Raw genomic sequence first — 23265 nt, 5'->3', positions numbered from 1 at the left:
CACAAGATTACTTATTTAGAGGCCGCAGGTAAGAATAGGGACAACCAGTCGCACGTTTAAACAAGACCTAAACGATTGGAATTAAAGGTAATATGTTTTAATTCATAGGCCTAAATGATGAGCTTACCAATTTATAAAAAAGCTTTTGAGATTCAAATGTATGTCAATTTTATCTTCTAACGGCTAGTATGTTGCTTGCTAGATAGAAATTCAAAATGGCGAAGTTGGTACATTTCGAGTGAAATATCATTGCTATACTTGCGGTAAAACTGATTAAAAGTGACTTAATTTTGCGATAATTTATAATATTGTAAGCTTGTCTTGGTTGTAGTTATAGGGCTGGTAAGTAGGTCACCAACCAATTCTACGGCTCAATAAAACCTGCATGAGCCATAGAACTGTTTATTGACCTACTTACCAGCACTATATGTGTTCAATATTATTTGTAGTTTGTATTATTTCCAAATAAACAAATGCCTATTAATGTTATTTCTAAGAATGCCATTCACTATTTTGACTTATTTTGGTTTCGGTTTCGATCGGCTTTACGAACTATCGATCATATTGAAAAATCGATTTCTATCGATCCTTATAGTTTTAGACCGTTGTACATTGCAAAATAGAAAAATAGATTTTGGTGCTTTGTAATTATTTTGTACGAGATAAATGGCCCGTTGAGAAAGGATGCAACGGGCGCTAGGTTGATAGTGTTATCTCTTTTCTCTAAATTAAAACCAAAACCAAAATCATCAACTTAACTTCAAATTGAACCGGAGACAAGAAAATGACACTGAAAACGGATTTTAATCCAGAATCCGCATTTTAATCGACTTTTAGCTTGATCTCCGCATTTTAATCGACTTTTAGCTTGATATACACGTAGTTACTGCACATTGATGCTAAATGTAGTGGTAGCCATACCCCTAAACCTTGCACCTAATATCAAACATGACAAAAGTCCCATTTAGAGTTTTTTTTCAGGCGACTCTACCTTAGGGGGGGGGGACTCCGTCCTCCTCCCCCATCGTACCCTGACATGTGATCACATTGCTGATTAACACATTGGCTGCTACAGTCGAGAGAACAATCCGCCTCGTATAGAGTATAGTCGCAGGCTGTAAAGTAGAAGTTACTCACTATTCAATTTTACTTTTTTGTATACTACAAAGTATAGAGAATGTATTGTAATCGTGCAAATCTCGACGTTTTACAGTTCCCTGAGTTGGAAAAACATAATTTTGCAATCTTGTCCGAATGTCTATGAGTGCGTATGTGTGTGTGTGTATGTGTGTGTCTGTAAACAGGATAACTTGAGTACCGTTAAAGCTAGGTTGATGAAATTTCATCTATTAGTATTATATCATATTCGTAGATTCGTATCAACGTTACAGCGATTTCCAATAACCGAAAGTGGAATTTTTTCTATTTTTAATTTTTCAAAAGCCTGTCTTTTAAGTATTATTACAGATCGATCAATGAAATTTCACTTATAAGTAAAAGAGCTAATTCTCTGCCTCTGTCAAATTGTGAATAATTTCCGTTGACCGGGAGTAGTAATTTACGCTATTTTCGATTTCTCAATAAAAACGTATGTTTCCCCCCTGTCAATTACCCCCCCCCCCCCCCCCCGACATTCCCCCCCCCCCCGACATTACCCCGGAGTAATTACACCCCTGTCAATTACCCCCCTGTCAATTACCCCCGATCAGTAGGACATTACCCACTCCCCGGACAGGGTTAGAGTTAGGGTTAGGGTTAGGGTTAGGGTTAGGGTTAGGGGTAGGGTTAGGGTTAGGGTTAGGGTTAGGGTTAGGGTTAGGGTTAGGGTTAGGGTTAGGGTTAGGGTTAGGGTTAGGGTTAGGGTTAGGGTTAGGGTTAGGGTTAGGGCTAGGGTTAGGGCTAGGTTTAGGGCTAGGTTTAGGGCTAGGTTTAGGGCTAGGTTTAGGGCTAGGTTTAGGGTTAGGGTTAGGATTAAGGTTGGGGTTAGGGTTATAGTTAGGGTTAGGGCTAGGTTTAGGGCTAGGGCTAGGTTTAAGGTTAGGGTTAGGGTTAGGGCTAGGGATATGGTTAGAGCTAGGGTTAGGGTTAGTCTTAATCCAATGTCTAGCGTTGGTTTTGGTTTTGTGTGAAGTTTTAGGCTAAGGTGAATGCTTAGGTTTTGTTCTGTTTTTTTAAGGTTTGGATTAAAGTAGTATATAGGTATAGAATTCTAGTTAGAGTTAGGATTCTAACTTGAGAGGGGGGGGGGAATAGACAGGGGGGTAATTGCTCCGGGGGGTAAATATGGGGGTGAAATGTCCGGGGGTAATTTCCGGGGGGGGGGGGGGGTAATGTTCAGTAGCCGTATTTATAAAGTACTAAAAATATCCCGCACAATATTATGCACATTTTGTTTGGCGTTCACTTGGTGTGCAATTCTTTTTTCTACGAGATTCTATTCTATTTTAAAACGTTTAAGTAATTAAAAATGATTTTAAATAGTGTCTATATCCCGAGTTGCCATCAGTGTTTCTTCCAGACTTTTTTCTCCGGGGGGGGCACTTGAAATCTTCGGGGGGGCGGTAAACTTTCTTCGGGGGGGCGGACACTGTTAAAAGTATATATTTTCTATATAAATTATATAAATTTCATTTCGTTCGGGGGGGCGGTAAAAAATTTTCGGGGGGGGGGGGCCAAGCCCCCCCCCCCCCCCCCCCCGAAGAGATGCCTGGAAGAAACTCTGGTTGCCATCCCCCGAAGTGTTATATAAGAATATTCGATAAAGTTTAGGGGAGATTACTCCCGGTTTATTTGTTGTAGGTTTCATAGTCGACTATGGGCAGATAATTGTCATTAAGAGATCGAAATTATAAGCTAATATAGAAGATACTGGTAAAGTGTTTTCTTTTATTCCTTTCAGCCGTATGTCTAAATCTACCTAAACCTTGAAACGTTTGTACTTCAGATAAAACAAATCTGTAAAAAATATGCTTCGTGCGGTCTAAAAATAAACTATCATTTTCTGTCTGCTAAAAATAACTGATGGAATTTTCTCCAAATCTCTGAACATGTAAGGATCATACAACATCCATTGAAACAAAATGGCCCATAAAGGATTTAGAGTTCTCCAGGCATTTGATCCTGATGAGCCTGATGAATATGGCTATGGAAGAAAATCTCGTACGTTTAACTTTTGTAAATTTATCTCACATTCATAATTTTATATACACAATAAAAACTAATGCTTGACAGAGTTTCTTTCAGGCATCTCTTCGGGGAGGCACCGCCCCCACCCCCCCCCCCCCCCCCCCGAAGAAAGTCTACTGCCCCCCCACCCCCCCCCCCCCTTTCCCGAAAAAAATTTACAGTACCCATCTACCGGAAATTTTAGTCCGCCCACTCCCCGCGAAATATTCAAGAGTTCAACCCCCCCTACCCCCACCCACCCCCCCCCCCCCCCCCCGGAGATAAAAGTCTGGAGAAAAACACTGATGCTTGAAAGTTTAAGAGAAAGCATTGAGAATATGTTTTTTTAAATTATGAAGATTATACGTTAACTTTTGTAAATGTATCTCACATTCATAATTCTAGATACAGAATAAAAATTAATGGTTGACTGTTTAAGAGAAAACATTGAGAATATATTTTATTAAATATGTAGATTTTATAAAACCACGTATATGTTTTTAACACAACGGGTGTTACAGTAGTATGCATATTGTAAAGTAGAATATATCAAATTCGCCATTAAAAACATTTTATTTTAAAAAGTTAGTCTATTATTATATTTTCACTTTTCTTTCCATAGCATTATTTGTTGATGAGGCCGAAACAATGGAGCAGATTAGGTCAGGTAAGGATTTATTAATTATTGAAAAAAATGTTCTAACCTCATTAGTTTTATTTTTCTTCAGATGTAAATAAAATAGCATAGTTCTAGCAAGACTTCGTTTTATCAGTCCAATTTCAATAGATTTATTTATTTTAGGATTATGAAATATGTTATTCACTTAATCATTTTAACATTAATTTTCTTGTCCACAGTTTCAGGGGTAAGGGATGCATTATTATTAATTATAATAATTCTGCTTCACAAAATGTAAAAAGTATAGAATAGGCTATATTTACATACCACATTCAAATTTGGTCCAATTAAACTTGTTAAAAATCGAAGAGCACAAACTGTATGACAATGCTAAACTCAATCACTTTCTTGGTACAGTTTAATTAAAGAAAGTTAAAGCATTATTTGAATTTAAATTTATTACAATCTTAAACATTCTGCAACTTACTTAAATATCAATGTTTACAAAAAGATTGCTGGCCATAATCGTTGTTGTAGATACGAAAATTACGAAAATTACCTTCACGATATTAGTCAATGAGATCCAAATAATTTTAAGCTCAACATCAATTCTCTCCAGCTTATATATATATATATATATATATATATATATATATATATATATATATATATATATATATATATATATATATATATATATATATATATATATATATATATATATATATATATATATATATATATATATATAGTCTAGCCTGTTCATCTATTTTTTTTCATAATATGATAATTATTTTCTTCCCTTTATGTAGCCAGCAAACCCCATAGCTTGCCAGATGAATTATTGGATTTGCAGGTCAATTCCTCGCAACGTGGCTTGTATGATGAAACAATGATCTCACAACTAAGTTTGGGTATGTATCTGTTATTCCCAACTGTGCCGAAGGTTGCCTTTCGAAAATTGTGTTCACTGCACTGGGCATGTCAAAGTATCTCTAGCAGCTATGTTTCACTCATTTAAAAGAATCGAAATACAACATTATGTTGAGAATGGCTTTAACAAAAATTCACACACGAAATTTGAAACTGGTAAATGACATCGTATTATGTTGACCATTTAACATAAATTTGAGTAAAATCAAACTAAAACATTTTCTGATTTTTGTTTACTTCTACGAGTTTCATTTTAATCATATGGGGTCGCTTCTCAATTTGTGGTTTTTTGTTTTCTAAAATGAAAAGGGGATCACGACCGGCAAGATGCTGATAGCCTTTGATCTAGATTTTAGTTGGAATTGTTTTGTTTTACTCATCCTACTTAATTTTAATCGAGAATAATAATAAATAAGCAAGAATAACAAAAATAATTTGTTAGTCTATAATTCACACTTGGACAGAGGTCCTGTTAACGGCCCAATGCATTGTATGGATCAGATTGCTATATTTTTGTTTTAGTACCATTCACCTCTTTTATCATCTTTATCTTCATGTTACCCTTAAAGTTTTTATAGTATGAGATCTGGTTTACACACTTTAGCAAAATATCTTTATTTGTTATGATACATTTACATATAGTGCAGTCGACATTTTTACTACAACACATCATTTTTTTTTTCTTTAGATGACAAAAACTATTTGGAAAAAGCTAAAGATAAAAATCAGACATCGGTAAGTACATTTTTTAAACCCAATTTTCACAATAATTCTTTATTTCATTTTCAGATTATTTTATCCATCATATTGATTGTAGACCAATGAGTTATTTACCAAGCATTGATTTGAATAAATGAGATTTGTCACAAAATAAGTTTTGAACATTAATCTTTTTTTTTTTTACTTTCTCGAACATACGAAGTATAGAGAAAGTCTTGTAATCGTGCAAAAAAAAAACCGAGATTTTTGCAAATCTCGACGTTTTACACCTCACTGATACGGAAAAACATAATTTTGCAATCTTGTCCGTATGTCTGTGTGTCTGTGTATGTCTGTCTGTGTGTGTGTGTGTGTAAACACGATAACTTGAGTACCGTTACAGCTAGGTTGATGAAATTTCATATATAAGTATTTTATTAAAATCGTAGATCCCTATCACCTTTTAATCGATTTCCGATAACCTGAAGTGGTACTTTTTCGACTTTGAATTTTTCAAAAGCCTATAACTTGAGTACTATTTCAGATAGATAAATCAAATTTCACATGTAAGTAAAAGATCTAATTCCCTACCTTCTATCAAATTTTGATTAATTTCCGTTGAACGGAAGTAGTAATTTACGCTACTTCCGATTTCTCAAAAAACGCATGTAAATTTATAAAGTACTAATAATATTGCGCACTATTATGAACATCTTTATTTGGCGTTTGCTTGGTGCGCAATTCTTTTTTCTATGAGATTCTATTCTATTTTAAAAAGTTTAAGTATTTAAAATGGATTAAAATCATGTCTATATCCGAGTTCCCATCCCCTGTTGTTTTATATAAGAATATTCGAGAAAGTTTAGGGGAGTTCACTCACAGTTTATTTTAAATTGTCTTGTTTAAAGGTACGGTGAATCCTTATTATAATTTAGAAATGTTCAATATGAATTAAACGCAAAAATCAATGTCGCCTATGATATTTTGCAAACATCACCTCGCTCTCAGAGTTTCAAGCAGAGCTTTTTATCTTTCTTTTTCTCCTACCTTCTAACTTTCTCAAATCTTTCTTCTTCTCTCCGCCCTATTATTTTATATAATGGAAAAATTATATCCTGGAGTGCTTTTAGTAACAATATAGATTTAAAGATAAACTTTGTGATTATCATCAGATTTTATCATTATTATTTGTTTATTTGTGAAACTGTCATTATTCTTTTTTATTATAACCAGCTCAGTGCAAGCTTAATTTGTTAAATAAATAGCTTTGAAAGTTTTCTTTATATACAATATGTGTCCAAAACAATCTAAAAAATTTTTAAAAATTAAATATGTAACTGCAAAAACATGAGCCTTTTAAATTAAGGAATGCAACTCTTCAACTAATTAATTTGTTACATGTGAATAATAAATATATAAATATATACAGTTATGCTATATTTGTGTGTAAACATGTAAATTAAGGAATGCAACTCTTCAACTAATTAATTTGTTACATGTGAATAATAAATATATAAATATATACAGTTATGCTATATTTGTGTGTAAACATGTATGCGTATATATTATAATTTTGAAATTATGAGAGGTTGTTTTTGTTTTCAGCTGGATAATACCTTAACAAAAGAACTTGAACGAGAGGCACACTCGAAATATCAACAAAATGTTGCTGAGAGCTATTGGGATGGTACCGGCCCAGCACTTAAAGAAGCTCCGTGTGTTTACAAAATAACATGCAAAAGATGTGAGATAGAGTACGTCGGGAGTACTATTGATATCTATCAAAGGATGTCTATGCATGTTTATAATATCTCTGCATCTAAGTTAAACAACATTTTATATAGACATTTCAGGGGAGAGTGCAAAAAACCTCATTTTAGCTTTCATGTACTTGAGTATGTTCAATTGAAAGAGTTACACGATAAAGAGCAACATTACATTGAAGAATACAACACATTGGAGCCACATGGCCTCAATGAAAGAAACGCAAAAGCACTAAAGGAAATGATTGACTTTGAAGTTTTTAGGTCATAAGTACAGATAAATTAAAGATGATTTAATTATACAAATCACTGGAAGCAATTTAAAGATGCTGACAATAAAATATTACTTTATTAAATACTAGATCTTTTTAATGTATACAATTGTGTAAAAAAACTGCTTTACATTTTAAACAATCATACATATTTGTTTTTGTGAATGTACAAAAACAATGATAAATTGTATTATTCATATAAAGACCAATGACAATTAAGGTAGCTGTTTTGAGTAAATGTAATAATAGATGTTTTATTAATACAAACATGACCCTACGTATGTTAATTTTTAATTCAAATTGTGCAGTCAAGGTATCTTGCTTAAGTAGGAGTCATTTTAATATTTTTATGTTAGTGTATTTTAGTATGTGGAGTCATAACTTTTGTATAAATATATAAATAATACATAATACACACTTAAAGTTATTTACCATGATCATTTGTAATCGTTTTAAATTTAGTACATAATTCCAGTACAATGTAGTTAATTATTTTAGTGCATGATTATTAAACTTCTTGGAGTTCCAAAATATTTTGTTACTTTTTACTCTCTCGTATACGAAGTATAGAGGAAGTATTGTAATCGTGAAAAAAATCGAAATCGAGATTTTCATAAATCTCAACGTTTTACACCTCCCTGAGTCGGAAAAACATAGTTTTGCAATTTTGTCCGTATAAGTTTGTGTGTATATGTGTGCATGTATATGTGTATGTCTGTGAACACGATAACTTAAGTACCTTTACAGCTAGGTTGATTAAATATTATTATCACTAACCACAACCAACTATAATCTACGCGCAAACAGTTTAGCTGAGTGCAGCATTTGTTGTGTTGTACCTAGTGTTTCAATCTTCAACTTTTGTAATCTTTGTTTCTATGATGACTGCATATTAATAAATAAATAGAAGTTTTTCAACGTAAAATACATTTGTTTTCCTTACTGTATATGTTCCTAGTTTTTCTCTTGCTAGATCTTTCTATTTTGTGGCTCGCTACATGTACCCAGTTATAGGCTCGCTACATGTTCCCAGTTAAAGGCTCGCTACATGTACCCAGTTAAAGGCTCGCTACATGTTCCCAGTTAAAGGCTCGCTACATGTTCCCAGTTAAAGGCTCGCTACATGTACCCAGTTAAAGGCTCGCTACATGTTCCCAGTTGAAGGCTCGCTACATGTTCCCAGTTGAAGGCTCGCTACATGTTCCCAGTTAAAGGCTCACTACATGTTCCCAGTTGAAGGCTCGCTACATGTTCCCAGTTGAAGGCTCGCTACATGTTCCCAGTTATAGGCTCGCTACATGTACCCAGTTAAAGGCTCGCTACATGTTCCCAGTTATAGGCTCGCTACATGTTTCCAGTTAAAGGCACGCTACATATTCCCAGTTGAAGGCTCGCTACGTGTTCCCAGTTTTAGGCTTGCCGCATGTTTAATTTGTATGCCTAGTGTTGATTTTTTAAATATTATAGTTCCTGTTGTCTTCAAACAGGTTTGCTCGTGACAAAGATAACATTAGAATTGTAAACTGTGTTTTTGAATAAGATTAATATTAAAACCGTAAATTGTTTTTGAATAAGATTAATATTAAAACACAAATTGTTCTTGAATAAGATTAACATTAAAACCATAAATTGTTCATGAATAAGATTAACATTAAAACTGTAAATTGTTTTCGAACAATATCAACATTAAAACTGTGTTTTTGAATTTATGTAAATTTATTCTCATACAAAAATTTCCTCACATTAGCTTTATGACTACAAACAGAACAACCAATAAAATGCCTCACTCCAACGCTCTAGTATTTGCCCTTTTTTATCAGGGGACATAAATCTGACCAAACGTTTGTTACATGCTTAGGACGTTCCCACATTTTACACTATTTCGTCCACGTCTGTTACGAGTATTTTAAAACATGTCTAACTAAAGATATTTAAATAATTTAATCTATTTTTATCCTTGCAGTCTTAGCCACGGTAGTTTCCTTTAGATTAAATGTAGACATATTTTGATGACAACTCTCTTATTTCATCTGTTGACCCGTAAGTCTCGTGTTCGAATCCGGGTTCAAGTCAGTAGACCGTCCCAGAGTCCACCCAACTCTGATGGGTACCTAACTCACGTTAGGAAAAGTAAAGGCGGCTGGGCATAGTGCTGACCACACTATCTCTTCATATGCCGAGGTCACAGAAACAAGTAAACTCTACTTCACTTGCCCTATAGACTTAACTTTATATCTGTAGCTAAAAGGAAGATTAAATGTATCTGATTCGTATAATCATTAAAGTTTATTAACTTTAAGTTTAGATTTGCAGCATTGTGTTTTTCTGTAGCTAAAAAGTCAGGAAATGTTAAGGAATATGGAAGTTACTATCTCGTGTACATATATAGGCCTATTGAGAGATATTTTAATCGTTGCAATAGCAAGATCAATCAGCCTGAATGAACTCTGTGAATGAATTCAATGAAGGTCATTTATATCACAAATTTGTTTTAATTTTTAATACTAGAAAATAGCTAACATAAAAATAGACATACACACCTTTATTAGAAAAACAAGAATATGTATTTATTGAATTTTCCAATTAAATATGCAAAATTATTTACATTATTTAGAAAAAAAAAGTTAAGAATTACAGATAAAGATAACAGCATAATGATGGAAGCATAATTTAAAAAAAATAAAATACTATATGGTAATTTAAAAGCATTATTTTTTTTACACTATTTTACATTCGATAATATTTGCCTTTTGAAAAAAAGTAATACACATGGTATTATATTAGAGCATACAAAAGAAACTAAATATATGTTTAAATAATTAAAATCATGGTATACATATAGCTGGCATATATTAAATCACAAAATATTAAATTGAGTCTCAAACTCAAGCATTGCATCTGGGTTGTAATCAGTACACCGTTCTACTAAATTTACAGACTTGAGATTTTCGTGTGGTCGGATGGTCAGATCGAGCTGATCCACATCACAGAGGTCTTGTTGGACGAGTTTTGGGACGGCCAGTTGCTGTACTTTCTCTCGTCTAGCCGGCATAGGCCCAAGACACTGGACAACGGCCTGCTTGGACAATGAAAATAAACTTTTGGGCCGTGAGATGAGCCGCTTGATGTGGTTTACCTTCTCCATAAACGCGTAGTTTTCTAAAGCAGCTTTCATGGATTCTAGGGGAAAGGTCCACGACATGTAGTCGTCTAATCCTCGGGTGGCATTTTCCAGATCTGATTCAAAGATGGCGTCCAAGAGATCTTGTGGCTTTTGTAAGAAAAATAGCGTCATGAAGATTCTCAAATAACTGACCCTACAAAATAATTTTAGAAATATCTTAGTAACAAGTTTTCAAAAAAACTGAACGTGAAAAATAATTTTAAAATTCTTTAGTAACATTTTTCCAAATAAGTAAACGTGGAAAATAATTATAGAAAAAGTTTAGTACCATGTTTTCAAATATCTGAGCATATTAGAAATATAGGAGTTAAACAAACATATTGTTTTAAAATTGTACAAAACAATAACATTTTAGTTCCAAAGTTAATAGTTAATCACAAATGTGAAGCTATGTTGACCTACCTATTGCAGCCTTTGAGTGCCCCATAGTTGATGACCATTCTTACAACATCAGGACCTAAGGTCAGGGCCAGACAGATCAGTTTCAAAGTATTGGTCACTTGGTCCAGTGGGGTCGACCCCAGCGTCCAACAACTGCTTGACCAATTCAAGCTCCCCCTCTACTAGAGCCATGACCAGAGTGTGGTACATGTTTTCTTCTCGAATGTTCACCGTGTAATCGTTACACGATGATAGTTTTCGTATTTTTCCTCTCTGGGCTTGGCCCTGGACAATTTTGCTGTGAAAAAATAGGCCAACCGTTAATTTTGATTAATATATTTTAGCTTTATAAATTAAATGAAGTAAAAAGTTGTTCATTTCTATAAACATATTTATCAGTCCTTTGGTTTTTTTTTATTGCACAAATTGTTTAAATTAAGGATTTATTTTTATTTAATACATTTTGGTGCTATGTAGATACATTTGGTGTCTTCTATAAATAAAATGTGAATAGTAGACGGTTTAGTAAACAAAATAGTGCTGGTTATCTTTAATTTATCAGAAGTTAATAAATGCGACGTTGTCTTTTATATGCGTAAAATATACTATACGCTCAAGTAACTGATAATCAATATAAATTGTTTGGTGCATTGAACTATCTATTACAACGTACATGCATAATAAAATGTATTTTACAAAATATCTGCATCGTTGATAAACAATTAATACACTAAATAACACAACTTAAAGTCCTATCTATTAAAAACATATCTTACCGTTCTTCATTGAGCTCACTATGACTTTTCTTAGAGTCAGGTAGTGGAATGCCGATTGAGAAATCAGAGACCCTCTCGATATTTTTGTACGTTAACAGAAGGTGGTGGGTAAAGTTTCTGTTCATTTTTGGGACCTGCAGAGCAAAGGTTGAAATCAATTCAAACACAACCAAAATGTTGAATTTTATGTTAGTTGTATTAGTTTTAATAAAATACAATGTTGTATCTATCTTTACAGACTTGTCTGTAAATTGATAACATACTTACACCACAACTAAAAAATATGACAAGCTGTTATAATATAAATCAAGCGCGTAAAATCAATAAAAACTTAATAATTAAGTAGGCCCTACATTACACACAATTTATATCCATCTTTACATACCTGATATCTAATAATAACCGAGGTTTTATAAAAGGTGTAAAGCTTAAGTAAATCACAGAAATCTACATACCTGATGTCTAATAATTTAATGCAAAGTGTTTTCTTTCTTTTACAGATAAGGACGACTTCTGGACACGAGTCTCTGTGGCAGTAGAGATTGTCTGGATGGGATATTTTAATGAGTGGTCTTATATAAGGCTCCTTGATTCATTAGATGTATCAGTCTCTCCTGATTGGTTGGCTCATCTTTGTTTGTCCACTGTTTTGTTTGTGCCCAGGTGGTGAAATAAAAATACGTGTGGCTGACCTTGACGGACCCCAGGTGGTGAAATAAAAATACGTGTGGCTGACCTTGACGGACCCCAGGTGGTGAAATAAAAATACGTGTGGCTGATCTTGACGGACCCCAGGTGGAGAAATAAAAATACGCGTGGCTGACCTTGACGGATCCCAGGTGGTGAAAAAAAAATACGCGTGGCTGACCTTGACGGATCCCAGGTGGTTAAATAAAAATACGTGTGGCTTACCTTGACGGACCCCAGGTGGTGTGGCCTGAATGTCGTCATCAGATACCGTGGTTTGAATGTCGTCATCAGGTGGCAAGAAGCGACCAGCGTGACGTCATATCGTGGCATTGTCTTGCCGGTAGTCCCCAGGTGGTGATGGCGGCACTAATATTGGACCTGTTTGATCTATCCTACTTTCTGTTGATACAAGAGTTCTATCAGCTAAATTAACTTCCTTAATTGGACGGTTCAATAGTATGTCAATAGTTTCACGTGTTTGTCAAACCATGTCAAAATATCCCCCTTTCCTTCGAAGATAGTAGGAAAAAAGTCACAGGAAAAAAAGTCACAAATATATATTTGAATGGAATTTGTTAATAGTTTTTTTGAATTATATTTTCGGCGAGTGCGAATTAGCTTAGAATTAATTAAATGTAATGTAATGTGTGTAGGTTGCATACGTATGGTAAATTTTATAATTCATCTAAAACTATTTAGTATGAAGTATGTAGATTGTAATTATGTTGAACATAATATTAATAGCATTTAATAGAATGTTCCAGCGTCTACGGTTTTCATCGTGTTTTTCAAAAATGGTAACATTAAATTACCGTGAAATGGTAAATTCATCTGACTTACTGCTGTCAACTCATCGCAACAATAATTATGCTTAGTTCAACCACCTTTACTGCCCACATTTATCACGCTTATTGCATAACAAAACATAGGATCAAAACAGAAAGCCGACAAGGTTCAAAGGCTGTCATTGACACAAAACGTCAACAACACACAAAATGTTCGGACAAGGCCTACGGCAAAACATATGCAAAACACAATGATGAACCTAAATTTCTTTAATAATTAACTTTTCTACCGCGTATTTAACAAAATACGTAACAAAAATTGAGATTGTTGAGTAAATTATCTTAGAGTGTTTTTTACTTACAATTGTTATAAACCATAATGCTTTTAACGTCTATAGTTAATACTAGCTGCATCCCGTGCTCCGCCACGGTAAATCTTTTTTAAATGTACCAACTTGGGAACAGAACAAAACTAAACACAACACAAACGAACGCAAAAAAACACAAACGAAAAAACAAACACAACACTCATAACATAAACACAATTTAAATGCAATCATAAAGGCATATTGCTCACAGTCTAGCCCGTAGCGCCAAATCGCGCCCTTTCCGGTGATTTGCACCCCCCTCAAACTTTCGATTTGCACCCGTCCCTCCCCACCCCCCCTCCCTAAAACTTTCGATTTCCACCACCCCCCTCGCATATTTCTTCCAACCAACTTTGACACCCCCTAAGGTCGGCACCCGGGGACATATGCCCCCCCCCCTTGCTACGCCTCTCCTATAAAACCCCTAATTTTTTTTCCAGTACTTTAAATTTTAAAAATTTACAATAAAGTTTCATAACTAAAACCATTGCGCACCTAATGAACGTGATGACGCGCCTATAATAGTGCTGAATAGTTGATTAAAAATTATAAGTAATAAACAGTAGGGCCTACATTCAGTGAATAAAATAAATAAAAGATTGCCTTTTATCAATCCATGCTAATTATAATTTTCTAACAATAATTTCCTCTTACACATCCGAATAATTTGCATTCACATTTTGCTAATTATATTATTGCAACACAAAGTTCCTTCTATGACGAACGTATATTTGCATTCACATTTTTTTATTAGCGTGAGTTTAATGTATTTTTAAATTACCTCCTTTGTCAAAATTAGAAAAGAGTTAAGTTAATTTGATTTTTCTACCCTGCTGTTATTATGTTATTGAAATGTATCCACTTTTTCTTGGAGCCTAAACGAAAATGATATTTGACATTAATCTTTTTAATACGTTTTAGCAGTTTGCGTGTATTTAATATTTTCTTTAAGTTATGCGAAAGAGTAAAAACCGTGGCAATTATAAAATAGCTCTATGCCGCTATATAAACAAACCCTACTCTAATACTTATAATAAGACACTGCGGTGCACTGAAAAGCACAGCATGGTGCGAATGTTTACTTTTATGGTTCCAAAATACAACCCATAACAATAAACATACACAATTTTACAATTTTCAATAAATCAAAATATTTCTGAAAAGATGTTTGTGACTTTTTTTCTGTGACTTTATTTCTGTGACTTTTTTTCCAATAAAAATTTTTCATCTTGACTTTCTTTCTGTGACTTTTTTTCCTAGCATAAAATTGTGACTTTTTTTCTGTGTTTTTTTTTTTCCTGTGACTTTTTTTCCGTTCACCCCTTCGTAGCCCCATGGCAATCTGCCCCATTACAATAATTCCCCCTCTCTCAATTATCTGCCTATGTTTTTATAGGTTCGAGAACAAATTTACGCCTCCAGTACGTTTGAAGCTGTTGTCGCTGGTCAGTGCCGCACGATGATTGTGTTTTTTATTTACGATTTAGGTTCAATTACTAAAAAAAATTAAATACATTACTAATTAATGAATGGTAATATTCAATGGTCAAAAACGGAGCCCACCCCGAAGAAAGTCTACTTCCCCCCCCCCCCCCCCCAGAACAAAATGATTTTTATATTATTAGAAAATATATACTTTTAAAAGTACCCCCCCCCCCAATAAATTTCAAGTGCGCCCCCCCCCCCCCCCCGGAGAAAAATGTCTGGAAGAAACACTGGTTGTGACTTTCATTGTTTTACTTTCCCTGGCCACTCCGGGGGTGGGTGGGGGGTGGGTGGGTTGAAGGTTGTTTTTTAAATATTTCAATTGACAAAATAATTCTAATTGGCTTTTCAACGGCTTATATTCAATACAAAAAAAATCTGTAACCGAGTGTAATCGATGTTTTCCAAACGACTTTGTTTAAGAAAATGTAACTATAATTTTAGCGCTTGCCATATATTTTTAAAGATTAAAAAATATTTAATATGATTATATAAATGTACATGGTGATGTACACCCGCCCCTGAACACGGGCAGTTCAAAGGTCAAGCGACGTCATCGACACCAGGTAAGAAGCGTCAGGTCAAGTAAGTCACGCCTAGCACGCCCACGCCTACCGATGACGCCATACACGTCAGCGCCACCTTGGGTCACCCAGTGGTCAACCAGGTCTGTTTACATTTCTCCACCTAGAGAGCAGCCAACCTGAGCACACGAACTAGACAAGATGAAATAAACACCGAACAACCAATCAGGGACTCAAAACTAAACACGTGGTAAGTGACGTAGTTTCAAGTCTGTAACTTACAAATGCCCAAGACAACAATATGTGACATATTAAATTACTAGTAAGTAAAAATGTTTTGATTGAGATTGGCTAAGAAACCTAAACCGAAAGTCCCCTAGTCGAAGACTAGAAGAGTTGCCCAGCTTTACTCAGGTTGGTTTTATACAGTTGATCAAAGGTGATTTTTTTACAAGTGTTATTATGATAAGTTACATGATTGTGTGATACACCGGTCAGTCAATTATTGTGTGATGCACTGGTCAGTGAGGTCAATGATTGTGTGACACACTGGTCAGTCAATTATTGTGTGATAAACTGGTTAGTCAATGATTGTGTGTTACACTGGTCAATTAGGTCAATGATTGTGTGTTACACTTTGCAGTGAGGTCAATGATTGTTTTGGTACATCATTGCATAGTGAGGTCAATGATTGTGTGATAAAATGGTCAGTGATGTCAATGATTGTGTGATACACTTTACAGTGATGTCTATGATTGTGTGATACACTTTGCACTGAGATCAATGATTGTGTGATACACTGGTTAATGAGTATAATGATTGTTTTAGTACATCAGTGCACAGTGAGGTCAATGATTGTGCGATAAAATGGTCAGTGAGATCAATGATTGTGATACACTGGTCAGTGGATACACGTTCCTGCTCTGCAACCCCCCCCCCCCCCCCTTCCATTGACGATTTAATTTGACTAATTTATTTTAAGTCAATCTGCCTTTAAAAGTGATAACTTGTCAGATTCAATATACCAATGAAATATGTGAATTTAGGATTTGTTATACTTTCAACTATAACTTGTTTGAATTGTGTAATATTCGACTAGAACCTCGCTCTCCAGCCCCCCCCCCCCCCCAGTGTTTCTTCCAGACTTTTTTCTCCGGGGGGGGGGGGCACTTGAAATCTTCGGGGGGGCGGTAAACTTTCTTCGGGGGGGGCGGACACTGTTAAAAGTATATATTTTCTATATAAATTATATAAATTTCATTTCGTTCGGGGGGGCGGTAAAAAATTTTCGGGGGGGGGGGGGGGGGGGGTTCGCCCCCCCGAAGAGATGCCTGGAAGAAACTCTGCCCCCCCCCCTCCACGAATCCTAACGCCAGGCTGAAACATAGTTCTAAAAGTGGCTAGGTCAATGTGTTGTTAATTTAGAAATCTAAATACAGTGTTGGCCCTTCTATAATAATAATAATTGTTATAAATCTAGACAGTTAATTGTAATATATTTACCCTGCAAGTGTGTAAAAACAGAATACATGGGGGGGGGGGGGGTTGTTGCGAGGCATTTTATATAATACGAGCCGACCCGCGGTGTATCATACGCCGCTATTAAGTTGTTTTTTTCTACTTTTCAGTGATTCATAATTTGTGAATTCGACAGTACCAATGCTGCCACTTAAAATATTTGCTTTAAAACACTATCCTCCCTTCCCTCCCCCTTCCCCCCCCCCCCCCTCCCGTGAAAGCAGCCCCCTCGTAGTTACCTCCCCTAAGTTAAAAATCGTTTCAAACTAAATTATCTGCCCCTAATAGCCGTAACTAAACCCGGCTCTATGAAGGTAAACATTTAGCGTGACCACAGCTCACCAGACCATTTGGGGGGAATGGGGGGGGGGTAGCGATATAGAGGAAGAGAGGTGACTGCAAGGCGAGCTTGCAACTTGTTTTCTAGCGTCTCTAAGAAGAGAATTATATATATAGATGTTAAAGAATCAACTTAAAGCGGTTTTAATTTTGTTTGATTCCACTGGAACATAACTCATCCCTCCTTCCTGTCACTTCACCAAACCGCTTGGTTTTTCTAAACGCGGCTTGGACAATGTGTTGAACTTTAATCTAACAAGGCTGGTGGCCCACCTTTGGTCTAAATACACACGTGAGGTGTGGGCGGGGGAAGCTGACCACACTATCCCCCTGTATCCTGTGATCATTTAAACAGTTGAACTCAGATTTATCTGTCCGATGTTTCTTAGGCACGAAAGGGGAAAATATCTAATATTTTATAGTATTTAATGGATTTCTATATAAGGTTTTTAATAAACTTTAATTGACCAAAAGCCAGATCACCCACTTAAATACATTTGAAAATGTTCGTATTTTTTATGTTCCCAATCGCACAAGTTTCATTAAAAATGTTTTAGAGTTTCGTGTCAGGCGAAGTAAGTTGATATTCACTATTGCCTCAGTCATTAAAACGCTTTCAGAAATAAAATAATAAAATAAAATAGGAAGCTAAAAAATGTTGATGATTTATTTATTTTCACTGTTTAAGTTATATAATGCCAGAAATAAGATCTGTTTGTATTATACAGATTACACAGCAACATTAAATACACATTTGTAAACAAAAAATAAAATAAAAAACAATGCAACAATGTTAGTGTCAACATGGGAGTGGTTTGAAAGTAAAGTACATGATCAAATGTGATCTTTCTTAGACCAGATGAAGTAGAGCTCATCTGTTTTAGGTACCAGGGATAATTAAAATATTGAGTGTCCAACACAAAAACAAGCTGATTTTTATTTCTATGGGTGATTTCTATGATTTAAATCAGGTACAAAATACTGCTGGGTTGACTCAAGGATGACTTATGAACCCTCACATGGGTTGTCTATAAAATTGCTGTTTTTTTTTTTTTTTTACTGAAGCAGTAATTAATAGCTAAACAAATATTTAAGAAGCCATTGTGTTCATTTTAATCATATATTACATAATTTTTCCTTTAGTTTTTTTAATAAGGTAGTTTAAACAATATAAATATTAAAATGTTTAGTATTATTTTTTTAAATAGTTTAATTTTTAATTTAAAACTATTAATAAAAACTGTACAGTATTATACAGGTGTGTAAGAGGTGGTTTCTACACTGTAAGTTTTAAGAAATAACAACATATTGCACTAGAACTGGTGCCAATATAATCACACAAAACATTTTTTTTAAAAAGCTTTTATCTATTTGGAAGGTAGTTAAGCTTTTTTATAGTCTGAAGGTTTTGGCTTCTTAGAAAATGCTTTTAGGTTAGTGAAAGAGAAAAAAAAAATTGATTTTTACTAGCAACACAATTCTGTGCACTATATACAGTTAAATGCCAAACAGATCAGCCGTTTCTAACCGTTTCTAAAAAAAAAGCAGTGTGTTTAAAAAGTCAAATAATTATGAATTAAACAACAAATAATTTTATATTTGAAACATTTCAATGTACAGTTTGGTTATGTTTTAAAGACATTTTTCAACAGTTTTATTTTGAAGGAATGTTTTTCTTTCAAACAAACAAATAAATAATTATATCTAAGATATCTCGATGAAGTGGCCTCTAATGAGATATCAGTAGGCATTGGGAAGTGGATATTATGTTTTGGTTAGAATTGTAAGGTAACAAAAACAGGTCTCCTGACAAAATAAATAAAATATTATAATTACAATAACAGCATTGTAAGCCAATTAAGAAAATTAGTTATAACCTATTATATCAGGTAAGCTGTGTTAGATTAGAAGCTATTTTAAATAAGATTAGCAGTTTTTAGAATGGGAACCTTCTAAAATTAGCTCTGTACTAACTTGGCTTGTGAATATTTGACATAAATTTCATAAGTCTCCCAAGCTTTTAGGAACATGATGTGAGAACATTACTGGCCAGTCACAGTGTATATGATGAGCCACGGTTTAACTGAGCACAAAAAATTAACACTTTTATGTGCCAGTTACAGGGTCAAAGTATTGTGTTTGCCTGAATAACTGCTCAACTATCCAGACATTTTCCAAATGGGATTATGAAATTTAAAGAAATAGGAAAATGGTATGGAAAAATAAAAATTACTAACATAAGATGTTCTTTTTCTGTTCTTAAAAAAAATTCAGCTGAAAATAGTATTCAATGACAAAAAAAGGATTTCCTGAATAAAATACAGAGAAAGTGAGTAACCAAGACATGTTTTTTTAAAACAACTAAAGGATCTTTAAATCTCACAGCAATTATTCAATTATTAACAACAACAAAGTGCTTAACAAAGAAAAAAAACAGAACAGTGTCTATTCACCATTAACCCTTTTGCTACTAGCCAGAGTAAGGCCTGATTATATTAGCATGTCATAAGTATTGAGTTGAATATTATCATGAGCTATACAGAAATTAAAATATGCACATTATAGTAGAATTAAGGAAACAGAATGAAAGCAATACTGAAAGATCGATAAGAGTTCATACATATTGTGTCCAACATAATATCATGATTGACAATATATACTTTTTTTTCCTATTTGTTTCATTATAACAAGATGATGTTCTATTTACTTGTGTCATATAATTTTGTTATGAAATTACAGTCAGTAAATTTTCATAAATTTGATAAGTTATGATATAAACACTGGTATAATCACAGTCGTAATCAACATTAAATTGTAATGTGTAGTACAGATAAGCATTTTCAAATCAATATTAATCATAAACAGTAACAAAAAAAAAAACATGCAACAATCAAAAAATTAAATTTTAACTAATTTCTGCCATTTAAAGATAACATAAATTTTCTATTTAAAATATACAAGTAGGTATTCTAAATGAGCCGAAAAATTTAAGCCGGTTTTTTTAATTTTTGGTCGCGTTGCGGCATCGCGCGGCGGTCCGACCCCATAACACATACGCAATTAGAAACCACTGATTTAGAAAGAAGAATGGTAGCTCTGTAAGATGGTATAACTTTACCAGCTGTATAATATAATTAAATGCTAAAAATGTTCAATTTAAAATTTTAAAATGATTTTTTTCCATGAAAAAATAATTTTACAGCCGCCAAAGTTGCATATTCCGAAAGGGCATCCAATTTGCCATAAAACTGTTACGATTTAATGAACACTCCATGTATGGGGTCGGACCGCAGTAAATGAAACCAATGTATACAAATCGCGACGACCCGCATCTAAATTTCGCCGGCTTGAGTCAAGATTTTGTTGAATTCCGGAACACCCGACCTCGGTTCAGAGCAAGATTTTGTGTTTATTCGTTGATTACAGTGGATTTAAAAGCACGTGCAGGTAAGTTGAATGCACATTATATTACTAGCTATATTCTATTTATTTATGATTAACTGCTGCTTTAATACATTTGAATATTAGTGTCCGCTTATCGGTAATTGCTCCACGCTTAAAAAAATTTTTTCCAAAAAATTATCTAGCCTTTTTTAAAAGTCCGTTGTATTTAATTTATGGTCACTGAAATAAAAAAGGAATGCACAATTAAATCAAAAAGATGTTTAAAAGGATGATAGAATTTAATTTGTTTTAGTAAATTATGTTAGTTAATAACATCGGCCCATTAAACTATCAATATTTTGTCGATATTTCAAGCCGACTGTCCGCCATGTTTTTTCTTACTTTCGCGTAGTGTCGGGTTCAACTATTATATTACCGCAGCGGTTAACAGCATACTTTCAATTTATTGTAGCATTGCTTTTCTGTCTTTCCTAGTTTAATAATAGTTAACTATTCTATATATGTGCAGCAGTTACATTAAATTTTAGAATATTACGATCTTTTACATTTTTTATCTCTAGATTTATTGTACAGACGACTTAAAATAAAATGTAACCCCCCTTCCATAATAGTTTAGTCCAAAGTTGTTTCTAGATTTAGTCTAGATCTACTTAGATTAGTTAGATTCACTATTGCTTTCATATTAATAATATTTAGTAGTAGAACTATCTATAGTGCTTACATTTAATATCTAAAAAGCATTGAGCAGCATTACTTTTATTATTATTATTATTCTATTTACAGAGCAAGATATTAGCATAAAAGAAAGGGGAAACTCATTGGCCTACCAAACAATTTGTATTGTTGTGTAAGCAACAACAGGACTCCTGAATACTTTTGAAGGAAACCATATGTCAAATGTTAGTATTGTATGCACTTTGCTTATTATTTATAATGATGTAATGTTACATGATTGATATCTAAGTTGGTATAAAGATATACAGGCCTGCTATATAAGTCAGTATAATTAATTGTTTTAATTCACAGACATTTTCTATACTCTGGACCAATGGAAGGATCCCTTACTACTACGATTCCATAATTTGATCTGTGCTGCCAGTTCACAATCATTTATTACAATGCTACTCCAAACCATGAAGAAGACAAACTCAACCAGGATTTTGACTATTAATTAAAATGCTACCCAACCTCATAGAGAACTTTCCCAATCAGAATATTGACCTGTCTTTTTGAACCTGCTCTAAGATTTCTGATAATTGTATAAGTTAGGACCTAGACATTTCCAGAAGTTGACTTTGATCAATAACTAACTAGAAGAAATAAATATACTAGTAACAAGTAAATTTATGCTAAACAAGTCATGATTAGGAACCAGAGTAACAAAACTAGATGAACATCACAACTCTATTAGGGTCATTTAAAAAGAATTTTAGTTTAGTTATCTTACTTCATCAGTTTTTAAAATGCATGGAATTTCTTCTTTTTATAGTATATAAGTAAAGAAATAGTAGAGTTATTCAGTTTTTCATAACAAAGTAATGCTATCATGTTTCCTACACAATTTATATTACTTTCTTAAAAGTAAGAACACTTTTTGCAAAATGTTAGGTAATGAAAATTCTTGATTTTGGGCGTTAAGGAAGGATGCCTTGTATTGTTTTGCAGAATGATTATTTTATGTTTCTGTGTTTATTATATATTAAGAACATCATGTGCTTTAAGTTGGTGTAAAATTTATTGAGATACCTTACTTAAATATTTTTTAATCATTTTTTTGAAAAAGGATGAAATTTCTAATTTTTATAAACTGACCTTGCTGAATCTGGTCTCGCTAATTACTTTCTTTATTAATTCTTTACCTGCTTATTTCATATTAACATGCTTTGAATTTCCTTTCTTAGAACATTTATATTATTAATGTGGCTTAATTAGTTGATTTTCTATGATTTTTTAAAAATGACTGTAAATTAACTTTTTGTCTCCCTTTTTGTACTTTGGTAAAATTGTGCTTTGGCTCATTTTTATGTGAATAAATTTTCTATTTATATCTGTCTGACTACCTTGAAAAAAATTGGGTTTGCTATTTGTATTACTGGCTGTGTGTGCAAGAAATTTGAGAGTTCTAACTTAGTTATTTTAAAAGTTAGTAGGGGTCTCAAATAGACCCTTTACTGTTAAAAAAGCGAACGCATTTTTTGAGTTTTAAAAAATTCATAACTTTTTTAAAAATGGACATACATCAATAAATTTGGTGTTTCTGTTCTGATGAAAACAGTCTCTATCAGGTGGAAGTGTTAAATTTTATTTAATTTCATTATAAAAATTTCATTTTGAATACCTAATACAAGGTACATTATAA

The 23265-nt window shown here is 33.6% G+C and overlaps 1 protein-coding gene and 1 long non-coding RNA gene across 2 annotated transcripts; both read left to right on the top strand.

The window, feature by feature from the left end:
- On the top strand, positions 1-7804 carry LOC131952594 (uncharacterized). The gene is made up of 6 exons (XM_059315342.1): positions 1-87; positions 2945-3159; positions 3788-3832; positions 4597-4698; positions 5406-5452; positions 7022-7804. The coding sequence occupies exons 2-6, from the start codon at positions 3081-3083 to the stop codon at positions 7448-7450; spliced, it is 702 nt and encodes a 233-aa protein (XP_059171325.1). The 5' UTR covers positions 1-87; positions 2945-3080; the 3' UTR covers positions 7451-7804.
- Positions 7805-20724: 12920 nt separating this feature from the next.
- On the top strand, positions 20725-22910 carry LOC131952598 (uncharacterized). Its single transcript, XR_009388549.1, has 3 exons — positions 20725-20948; positions 21690-21805; positions 21933-22910. It is a non-coding gene; the product is annotated as an uncharacterized LOC131952598 (long non-coding RNA).
- Positions 22911-23265: the final 355 nt, after the last annotated feature.

Source organism: Physella acuta, unplaced genomic scaffold, assembly GCF_028476545.2.
Source record: "Physella acuta isolate Inbredline_101_S28 unplaced genomic scaffold, ASM2847654v3 ptg000878l, whole genome shotgun sequence".
NCBI lineage: Eukaryota > Metazoa > Mollusca > Gastropoda > Physidae > Physella > Physella acuta.
The sequence above is the reverse complement of the archived record's forward strand: the minus strand, read 5'-3'. Positions and strand labels throughout refer to the sequence as shown.